The sequence below is a fragment of the Sinohyriopsis cumingii genome, chromosome 13 (assembly GCF_028554795.1).
Source record: "Sinohyriopsis cumingii isolate HCF-2022 chromosome 13, ASM2855479v2, whole genome shotgun sequence".
Classification (NCBI taxonomy): Eukaryota; Metazoa; Mollusca; class Bivalvia; order Unionida; family Unionidae; genus Sinohyriopsis; species Sinohyriopsis cumingii.
In genome coordinates, this window is record NC_142973.1 from 60,839,829 (window position 1) to 60,851,993 (window position 12,165).

General features: G+C 33.7%; 1 protein-coding gene across 1 annotated transcript in view; it reads left to right on the forward strand.

Annotated features, from left to right (window-relative positions):
• LOC149785676 (uncharacterized) overlaps positions 1-12,165 on the forward strand; it is a 256,710-nt gene that overhangs the window by 204,128 nt on the left and 40,417 nt on the right. Inside the window, exon 31 of the mRNA XM_089979920.1 lies at positions 8,959-9,013. Coding sequence (XP_089836046.1) covers positions 8,959-9,013 — 55 coding nt within the window. The remainder of the gene's footprint in view (positions 1-8,958; positions 9,014-12,165) is intronic.

The following is a 12,165-nucleotide window of genomic DNA, read 5'->3' on the forward strand; positions in this document are numbered from 1 at the left end:
TCCTTGAGTATTAAAAGAGCCTCCAGTAGTGTTTAAGGGCTTTTGTTAGTATTTAAAAGGGCTTCCATTGGTATTTAAAGGGCTTCCATTAGTATTAAAAGGCTTCCATTAGTATTTAAAGGGCATTCCATTTGGATTAAAAGGGCTTCCATTAGTATTCAAATGGTTTCCATTAGTATTCAAAGGGCTTCATTGGAGATTGATTTGATACATAACATCAAACATTCACCATGTTTCTTTATTTAGTTCTCAGGTGACCATTTTCATTATTGCAGATTGTGAAATATTAGCTTGGAGTTATTTTTACAAATGACCTTTATTTAACTCTTTGTGAAGACTAATTCATGACCAGATGACTGTTAGATTTATTGTTGTGATGGGGGTTTCTCTGTGCCTTCTATCTTGACAGGTACATAAGACATGTACCTATGTATTGATAAGTTTTAAACTTATTCCCATGCTGTGTGTATGTACTGTGGCATGTGTATAATACTATTTTGAGTGAAATTAATAGGTAATAAGCCTGTTAACTTAGTAAGTATCAGTTGATTTGGGGCGATGGAGTGGGAAGAAGTCACCACTGTAATTAACCTTATTTCCCAGTCATGATATTACTTCAAAAATAAACCATTAAACTAGTATAGTATACCTGTAGGGTTACCTTTCTTGTGAGATGAACTTATGTCATTGTCAAACCCATGCATCAATTTTAATGGGGATATTAAATTGTGGAGAACTTTACCAAGGGTTATTAGTTTTTCAATTTGGCATGCATCTTTGTGCAGATAAGACCTTGAATGAGTTTGAATTCCAGTATTCCATGTTATCTTTAACAAGAGTTATGCTCCTTGATTGCCCATCCTCCTAAAGTTGGTTTCCACGGCCTAATTGTGGATTTCAAACAAATTTGGTGTGAGGCTTTATGTTGATGAGACCTTGAAAAATATGGATTTCCAACATTCCAGAACGCCATTTACAAGAGTTATGCCCCCTAGATTACCTATCTTCCTTTCTCATATCTGCAGTATTACTTTTCATATATTATATACTTTTTTGTCAGACACACTGATTTTTCCTGCTTCATCCAGAATGGCACAGCTATTCCCATTTTAAAATAAATTTTATGTTTAAAATTGATTACAGACTACATAAACAACCATAGCAAAGCAATTTTTTTAATATAAGATCTTTGTGATGTGGAGCTGGGTGGTTAATAAGATGTTGGCAACAGAAACAGCAAGTACATGAATAAGAGTACGCTTTTGTTCAAGTTCCCAAAGCCAAGCTAAATAAAGGTTTTCTTTTTTCAGTAACTTACATTAATTTCATTCTATTTGACTTTATATCCCTATTTTCCCTACTTTTTCCCTAGTTTCATTTAAAAACTAGCATTTCTTTATCCCTGCTTTCATTAAAAAAGTTGCTCTACTTTATCCCTACATTTTCAAAAAGGGTTGCTTAAAAGACTGGTACACCATTATATTAATAAAATCAATCATGAATTATTTGGCATCTTCTGACATCATATACAGATTTACCAATATTATGGACTCTTGTATGCCCTCAAGGATTTCCTTTCTGTTGCATTACTTTACCAAGACTTGCAGGATTTCAACAAAATTTGGCATGCATCTTTATATGAATGTGATCTTGAAAAAGTTGAATGTTTAGCATTCCACTCATCATTTTGAGAAGGCAAGGCCCATAAATGCCCATTCTTCTACTTTGTTTCCCATCATGTTTACTCTGGTAAGTGGTAAGTAGGGCCCTTTGTGATCCATCCTTTGATAGCTCCAGTTCTAAATGAATTCCAACCAAAAATGGTATGTTGCTTGATTTTGGTGAGACCTTGTCTGAGTTAACTTGTCAGAATTCTGCATTGTTTAGCAGAATTATGGCCTTTTTTTGTCAGACTCACCGCTTTAATTTCCATACAATTCCAGTAAATATTATCGGATTTCAACCAAAAGTGTTTTGTCCTTTTTGATGATTATCATCATTGTAATACAGAATAAAAAATATTAAGTACTCCTCTCATGTAATGTTTATAAGGCAAACAAAAATGTTGATGGGAGAGGGTGCTTATACACTGAAACCTTATCATGTAAGTGCTTTTTATTTACATTGGATATAATGCAAACCTAGATTACCTTGCTCACTTCTGACTGGCACTAAACTGTACACAACAAATATATTAATTTTGCACACAAGATATTAAAAGAAAAGAAAATTTCTTTTTGTAGACAATTATCAGGGCTTAGAGGGCTTAGAGCGATGTACTATTTTCCTTAAATGGCTGAAATTTTTTGATAAATGGCTGTACATCATTATTTTCTCGAAGCATATTCCTCTACTAAAGTACATTCCCCTAATTCCAGTGAAAAGCAGAAGACATATTGTATTCAGCAGCCTTACACTGGCATTAATTGAAAGGATCCTTAGAAATGGCCACGCTATGTATTCCAAAGGTTTTGACTGAAAGCGAAAAAAATCAGCTTATTAAATTATCACTGCCCTCACCTAGATGTCCTGGAATTGAACTATTGAATAAACTTGTAAATGACAAAACTGCAGATCATATGAAAGTACTGGAAATGGGAAGGATTTAAAACTTTAAATGGGCCACTACAGTGAATATTCTTGAAAGACTCACCGCAAGCATTAAAAAGTTGTCTGTCTGATGAATAAATATTATTTTATCAAGCTTCTGAATACCATATATGCTTGCATACAACACAAGTCCAACTGCAAACTGAACAGACCCAGATCTGCCATTTTATAATGCACCAGTGATCTGGATCTGTGCAGTTTGTTATAAGCCGTCAGTAGAGCAAAAAATATGAACCCTAATCTACAGGTGCATTATGCTACAGCAGATCAGGATCCTTGTTGTTAACAGTTTGATTCAACTTACAAGCAAAAAAATAGGGTATTTTACCATTTCCATAGCGGATATCATTTACATAAAGTGAATGATATGGGTGGAGATATTTTTCTTGGAAATTTTAGTTCTTGGATAATACTGCTAGTGGATTTAATTTCACATCCTCTTCTCCTCCTGAATTCACTCAGAAAAAATCATTTATTTCTAAATCTACAGTAATATGCTCAGAATGATGTCAAGTGTGCCTAATCCGATTCATCGTGTGTTATGACTACTTGCTGGATCTTCTCCATCTTGGGCTGTACCATTGTCATTAGGATCAGACAAAGGTTCTTTTGTGCCATACTTACAAGAGTTTAAGGGAAAAGTCAATGCCTGAGGACTCAGAGTCTTTCCTGATTGCTGCAACAAATGTTTGCATACATCAAAAAACCATGTATGGGTATTATTGTTGCATAAGTGGTTACTAAGCATATAAATTATATACCATATAAGAAATTCTTAAATGCAAAACAACTTGTACTCAGACATGTGCAGTTCTAATGTTTGAGTATTGCTGACATTACAATATTACTTCAAACTCATGATGAATACTGAGAAATAAACCTGGACTAATCACATAATGCTGATAATGCAAATAATCATTATCTGGATGACTTAAACATTTTCATTTAAGGCAACAAAGAGTAATAACCTTTGTTTCTTCAAGAAATATTTTTGATTGACCTATCTTCGACTGAGTTGGGGTTTTCCCACTTCGTCTACTTTACCTATGCAGATGAGCCTAATAGTTTTTCCCACAAAGGATTCTTAATGCAACAACACCCAACATAATGTCAATCAGTGAAGTAATATGTGGAAGGACAGTTGTTTATTTCTTATTAACTTATCTTTCAAGCACCTCGACAACAATCATCTGTATGAAGTTCACTGAGGTGATGCTTTTCATGAACATTAAGCAGGACTGTTGACGGTTTTTGGCATATGTTGTGCTGTAAAGAAAGATTACTGAAAATTGTGTTTTTGGAAACAAGAGCATGTTTTGAGGTTTGGGAGTCAAAGATCTTGTTCTTCATGTCACTCTTATTCTGGCAGGTACATGTCAGTCATACAGAATTTGCATTAAGATATTGGTTAAAGTTATTTTCTTTGTTAAGATTTCCTAAACCCCTCAATTGATTTTATTCATACTTGGGATGACTCATAACAAAGCTGACTAAAAGAAAATTCTTTTGATGACATGCATGTTTGCCCTTTTGACATGGAGATAAAATTCAGAGTCATAGAAAGTTTGTGTTAGGGTTCTGGTTAGAATTTCTTAATTTCCTAAGACTCTTGATGGATTATGAACCTAAGACAATTTATTCTGTGGGACACTTATTCAACCCTTTGATCTTGGAATCAAGATTATAGTCAAAGGAAATTTGTGTTAAGGTTTTGGTTTAAGCTTTTTATTTCCTTACATTTCCAAATTCCTTTAATGGATTTTGTGTACTCATTTTATCAATCATTAGGAAGCTAAGACAATTCATTCTGCAACATGCCGGCTCAACTTTTTGACCTTTAATGTCAAGGTCACATGTTTTACAGCTATGCATTGATGACAGGCTTCACATCATCCTGGCCCTGACCTTATTGTTTGTCTGGTACTTAAACTTATTGTTTTTAGCAACCATAGAATATACACAGATAGATACACCATGAGTAAATGAATTCACATGATGTCATGACAGTATTCAGTTCCAAGATTTATGAGAGCACATTTTTAATAAAAAAAACTTATTTTAACATCGGTAAAGTCTACACTATGATCTACGCGCATGTGACTGTACAGTTTGTGCTATATGCATCCAGGCATACAATAGATGCCTAAGGCTAGAAAAAGTGGCATTGCAGTCAAGAGCATGAGACTTGTAATCCAGGGTTAACTGCCTTGGTGTGTCCTTGCAAAAGACACTTAGTGTACATTTCCTTGACATGATGTAACCAAAAATGTGTTGTAAGTGCATTTAAAACCAACAAAAACAAGGCAAATATCATAGACCCCTCAATAGGGCACTGTTTAGGACACCAATGATATTTAAAGCAGAAATCTTGAGATCACAGATGTGAACTGTCATCATGATGAATTCACACCAGTTTTATGTATTTATGCTAACAAAATAATAAGTCAAGTGTTTTATCAATAAAAACCTTCAGCTTGATATAAATGATGCCAATTTGCCACCACCAAATATAGCCACTGTTACTAAAAATAGAAAATCCTTTCTCAAGAACCTCTTCGAAAAATTTTATCTAATGACAGAATGCACTATGGTGGCGCTCTACAGTTTCGCATTTTGCATAGGATTAGAATTTTAAAGAAAACGAATTTCCCCGGCTTTCCTCACTGGTTATACTGGCTTTTTAAAAAAGACCTTGTATATCTTAGATATAATTGAAAGAACCTTTAATTCCCTTTATTTTGGTATGTGATTGATGTGTCTAATATGAGTTATAGAATATACAGCTTGGCCTTACTCCAGATATGCACCTTTCAAAAAAGTGCTAGCTCCACTTGGTCATTTTGACTTCCTGAACTTCAGAGGTAAATTGTATAAAAAAAAGAGCCGATAACGTTTTTTACATTTTATATATTTGGTAATTCATTCATTGCACTTTCAGAAGCTGGTATTGTCTAGTCTGGTAAAATTCTTTTTCCCTGTTTTAATAACTGCTACTGATAGTGTACCTTAGACTAATTCAGGCTGATTTATTAGCACATAGGAGCAGTCATTTTAGTTAGCAGTATGCTTAGATCATGTACAGTTTCCAAAAGTACAGTATCCAAAGAAATATCACCAAAATTACATTAATGTAGCATTGAGGTATGCCAACATTCCATTGTGCATGTTTTACATGCAAACAACTTCGCCTTACATACTTACATACGTCACTCTCTCAAAAGTACATAATAACTGGTGAGCGCCCCCTATAGCTCAAAGGGCTTTTAAATTTATGCAGGTGATGCAGATCCATGACCAAATATGGCTACTATTACAAAAAAATATAAAACATTTCATCATTTTTTTCTAAAAAAAACCCACTCTACAACAGAGTTTGGCCAACTGTGACAAACAGCATCCTAGCAGATTTAAGGCCTTTCTGTATTAGACAAATAATGCTGATATGGTGCTATTAAATGTGGAAGACGATTTAAAAAATATATAAAAACCCCTAAAACAATTGTTTTTTAACAAACAAAGTGAACAGCATTGGGAAAACAATTTCAGAGCATCCTATTGATACAAATTTCTGGTCAAATCAACCGGAAAATTAATTTATTTGACGGTAAAGCAAATCTATAAATCAAGTGTGATACTAGTTGATACTATTGTTTCTCTCTTTTAAGTACTTGTATTTCACCTTTGTTGTCAACTCGGTCTCACATCAACAGGAAAACTGTGCAAAATTCATGCTGCAGTGGAAACATCAGTGCTTAAAACTAGTCCATGACATTACATGTGATACATTCAACAAAAGTCTTCTATTAAAAATGCACTGACATCACTTATTAACTTCAACTTGATGAATCGATTAATCAGTACAGTTATAAGGATGGAATTAATCAGAAACTTGATTTTAATGAGAAAAAAATTTCTTCTTGAATCAGTCTAACATTAGCATCTAACTCATTATTGGATGAAAAAGTTTCAAATAAAATATTTGTGTTAATTGTAATAAAGTTTATAGAAGTGCATTTCTTACATAGAAATATACAAAAAATTATACATTCTACTTGTAAAAATTTAATTTGCCCATCTTAAAACTGGAATATTATGTTAAGGTGATGTCCATCTGTTAACATTTGCTTATTTGGCTCATAATTTTGTAGTGGTTGGAGAGATTTTCATGAATTTCTTCATAAGTGTATGTATGTATGTATGGATGGATGGATGGATGCATGCATGCATGCATGTATGCATGCTTGCATGTATGTATGTGTGTATACATATATATATACATTGGACATTGTATTGCATACACAGTCATTTCCCCACATACACACTCCTTGAGGTCAAAGTAACAGAAAGAAAAAATGTACATCTGTGACTTGTATCTTTGTCAGAATTATAACCTTTCAAACGCCCAAGATATTTTAATGAAATTTGTCTAGTTCTGTATCATGTGATGGTGTGACACCATAGCCATGGCCCCTGATTCTATATGAACCAAAGGAAAATGTAACTCTCTATCTGTAACTGAAGATATTTTAATAAAACTTGTATATCATAACTAGCTAGTGTGTTACATTCATGGCTACACCCCTGCCTCAATGTCAGGGTAGTGGAAAGGGAAGATATACATCAGTGGCCTATTATTTATGTACAAGGTAATGGAAAGGGAAGATACACATCAGTGGCCTGTATTTATGTACAAGGTAATGGAAAGGGAAGATACACATCAGTGGCCTATAATTATGTACAAGGTAATGGAAAGGGAAGATATACATCAGTGGCCTATATTTATGTACAAGGTAATAGAAAGGGCGAAGAAATTTTAATGAAACTTTATCCTTTGATATATCTTGACAGTGTTATACACCCCATGCCTTAAGGGGAAGGTTATAACAAAGGATAATGTAAGTCAGTGGCCCGTTTCCTTATCCAGGCTGTCACCATTTAACCACTGCAAAAATTTTGATAATACTTTACCTAGATCTACACCTTATCATACAGTAGTCATGTCCCAAACTCAAGCATCAAGGTCATCACTGGGAAAATATCACCAGATAGGTGTATCATGATCTCTTTGCTGTACTCTTGTTTACTATGTATCATTTTATTTTTCTCTTGAGGTTGTCATTTCTCTCTTGCTTTATGAAAAATCAAGGTTATTTTTTGTTCATATTATTGGGTGACTGGTTTATCATGTCTTTTTGCATTTCATTTTTTAAGTCTCACAATCATTACTCTTTTTAGCTTTCCATCATACTCCAATCTTATGCCATGTATACTAAAGTACACCAAGTAACTAAAGAAAGAGTTGAGTCTCAAAAAGTCAGCTTGTCTAATTCTTGAAATACAAAATGTGCCAATTTTAAATTCTGCTTGAATTTCTTTTTTCATTCATTTTATGAGTGGTTTATGATAATTGTTGAAAATAAATTAATTTGATATTTATGCCATGTTAAAATTGTGATGGACACTTTAGCATGCTAATTATAGTTCAAACAATTACTCATCTGGAAACATGAAGAGTCTGTAAATTATCATAAAACTGTAGTAATTTTGAAGCACATAATAAAGCGGTCAACATAAAATACTCAGAATAAGATATTAGAAAATGGTGGAAATTATTGATGAAATATGCAGAATGTTTGCACTGGCTTTCAGTTGTTAAGCATAATGCAAGTATCTCTGTGTGCCAGCTGCCTCTGATGCCTCTGTAGGCTTTGTTGGGGGGGGGGGGGGGGGGGCAGCAGGAAGGGGTTAACAAATTAATAGGAATTAAATAAATATTTGGCATTTAAAGTTTTTGCACATTACTAGGTAGAAATGTTATAGCAGTTAATTAGTGGTGTATGTAGGAAATATAATGCATAAATTAGTGTTGTAATCTAAAGATAATAATATATTTTTTCCTAAATTTGATTGCTTTACCAATCTGATTAAAATCATATCGCCACTGTCCTGAGTGAAGATCTGACACAACCGCTTAGGGGTCATGTTCTGGTGATCTTTGAGTTATCCAATGGAAATGCAGCTTTTCAAAATTTGAAAGAGAATCAAATCGATAGGCACACAGATATTCTTCAGATATACTGCTTAGTGACCCAAACTCAAAGATGTAAGTCTTCATTTGATTGGCTGATAAAATTAGCAAGTATAATAATAACATTGGTGACCAAAACATGACCACAACATGAACCCTAAGTGGTTGCTGTCAGATCTTCATGTAGGACAGTGAAAATCTGATTTTAATCAGATTGATTGCTTTGCTAAATGTATGAAAATTGATACTTTATTATTAAATTTTAAATTGTCATATCTACAGTCCTTATTAAAATTAATTGACCTCTTTTTTACTTGCAGGACAAGTCCACATTGAAATCTCACCCTATACCATTTGATGACAGAGACAAACCAGGCAAGTAGTAAAACTGGAAATTGATTACATGGTTTTCAAGTACCGTATATACTCGTGTATAAGCCCTTTCGCGTATAAACCGCCCGCCCCCCAAACTGAACAGGTATAAGCACTAAAAAGTGCATGACCCACGTATAAGCTGACCCACAACATCGAGACATCTCAAGATGCATGAGGTAAGTTCTAAATGCATTTATTTAGGCAAACTTATATTTAATAAAAATTACATTTATACTTAAGTAATTTATTTAATTTTCTGTTTTCTTATTGTTTCTGCGTAATTTATATTTGTGTATAATCTGATCAAATGATGACAAGAATTTAGCAATTGCGAGTTACTGTAACACTACCTCTCCCTTTTGACTCAATTATTTTTTGTTTATGCATTATTGCATTGGACATTTTATATCAGTGCACTGGTAATTATATTTTAACTTTGCTTTGAAATTGTAAATACCTAACTCATTAAAATGTAATCCCAGTATGACAACACAACGAACGACAATACGGTTCGATTCAACACCCACAATTAGGCTACTGAACATATTTATACAGCGCCACTGCATGTACATTGTAGGTTTGATTGCGTGCTGAATTAAGCACATCCCATAGAGTCATATCATGGGCACCATTGTGCTAAACTTGAATGATATTTCCAAAATACAGTAATAAAGTTTCAGAAATAATGCTTCGAAAATTATGCTAATACTGCAAAAGCTGAGTTGTAGTTTGCTTTGATGTAAGCGACCTTACACCGTACCTGTCAACTTTCACGGCTAGAGGGGGGAAAAAAATCCTGATTTTTGGGGTCGCTCCATGCCTACCTCCCGATTTCATATCTTCCGATTTTTGCAAAGAACTCCTGATTATTACATTATGTCTTCAATTTTCATTTCTTTTAAACAAGAAAAATCCAACATGTTCTGTTGTATCATCTGTGAATTATTGTTGTGACAAAATAATTACTAGAAAGAATTCGCTTCTTCACTAAATAGAATGTTAAGTTTAAACAGTATTCACGTAAATTAATGATTTTTTAAATTCTACAACAATACAAAAATAAAAAATAAACCAGAACAAAAAAAATCGTCCACAATTAATTTCAATCCCAAGAGTGATCACTACGAATACTGTACCTCCATATGCTGTAGCGCCATTCCCACGAAAGAAACTTACATGAGTGAACACCTGGCATTTTTATACCGTATATACCAATGTTAATTACCATGGTTAAATTAAAAGAGGGAATGAAAAATACATACCACACAGCAAATGTGTCATCAAAAATCTAATTCATAATACATGTTTTATAATAAACAATACTAAATGCTTTACGAGTTGATAATAAGGGAATAAGGTTGGATATACAAAGAGGGGAAAATAGCTGTCACATGTAAGGTACCATGAGGCTGGGTATTTTGGTACCTTTAGTTCAACAAAATTGGGAATCCATTATTTGCCAATATATTGAGTAACACACAAAAGTGTAGAACATGGTTTCTTTCAATTACGACAGAGAGCCAGTCGTTTTCACAACATAGTTGCATTGATAAGGATTAACTTTTAATTAGTCACGCTAGCTTTCTTGCTTGTTTAAGACTAATAAGACTAATCTTTAGCTATTGTGCAGTTTGACCACAGCTGACCAGAATATGAAACTAGGGCATGACCTAGGGGAAAATATGGCGCATCACAGAGAGAAACAGCAAGCCTTTTTGCGAATTTCACACATATTGGACCAGGAAGATTGATCAGTATTTAGTGAAAACTAGACTTTAAAAATGCCACTAAAAACCTCCTGATTTTAGGTCCCAATCTCTTTTTTTTAATTCGATCTCCCTACTTGGCTTTTGAAAAGTTCATAGGTATGCTTTACAGAACTAGGGTAATCATGCCAATATTAAGGAAAAAAAGGCAATTACACATCAATGTATTGGTGTAGTTGCCAGTCACAATTCCCTCTTAACACAAGCCAGTTTCAGGGTTTTAATGATTACCTGGCCTGTACTGCTGTTGCAAAATGAAAGACAAATTCACCAACTATCAACATAGGAGACGCCAAAACATCAACCTTTCCATTGTGTGGAAAGTTATGATGTCTGTTCAGTTAAAACACAAAACTAAAATTGATTGATGTCGATCTTAATTGATCTATATGAGAATTTTAGCCTTTATTATTACCACTCCTCCTGAACATGTAAATTATGCTGGCTATGTGCCTTGTACAATTAAACATGCATACCTTTTTTAAGATATTACCTCAATTTGTAGGATCGCTTATATCATTGAAAATGAGTAACTCTTTAGCTCGTAATTCAGCGTTAATGAAACAGCTATTAAGGACTAGCTGAAATGTTATCTGGAAGAATGCAATTTGGTTGAAACAATGAATAAAGCAAAATCTGCCTCTAATATGTTTGGGAATAAATAAGGATTTAAGTGATGCTATGCACGCTTTGCACTGTGTAAGTACTGTACATTATAGTTCAACCTAGTCTCCCGTGTAAACTCAACCGGTCTACGAATTATGATGTCTGTATTTACCATTATTTAATTTCGTCTTGGAGAAATCAGAAAATATGCACTTGCAAAATAATAACAAAATCAATCATAGTACTTGATAACAATTTAATAAATGTCAGATTACCAAAGGTTATTTTTTTTACATGCCTATGTCTTAGGACACAAAAAAAATTACTGTTTCATGTCCCAAGATTTACAGCCATTACAGTAGTCAACAAAAAGATCTAAAAACTGTCAAGTTTAGACATTGGCCCGTGGATAAGCTGACCCCTCTTCTTCCAGGCCTTTAATTTTTCCTAAATTATTTGGCGGCTTATACGCAAGTATATATGGTAGTAAAACTTGAAATTGATTACATGGTTTTCCTATGTTCAATAACCAGTTACTTTATAGTATTGGTCACTGTGTTTTTGAATTGAAAAAAAAAACTAAAAATCGCTTAAATGTTTTTCCTATGTCCAGTAGCCAGTTACTTTGTATTATTAGTCACTGCTCTTGAATTGGAAATAAAACATGGAAATCAATTACATGGTTTTTCTATGTCCAATGAACAGTTACTTTATTGGTCTCTGTGCTCTTGAATTATCTGCTATATGCACTGCCAAGTTTTTCTACTGAGCACACTATAC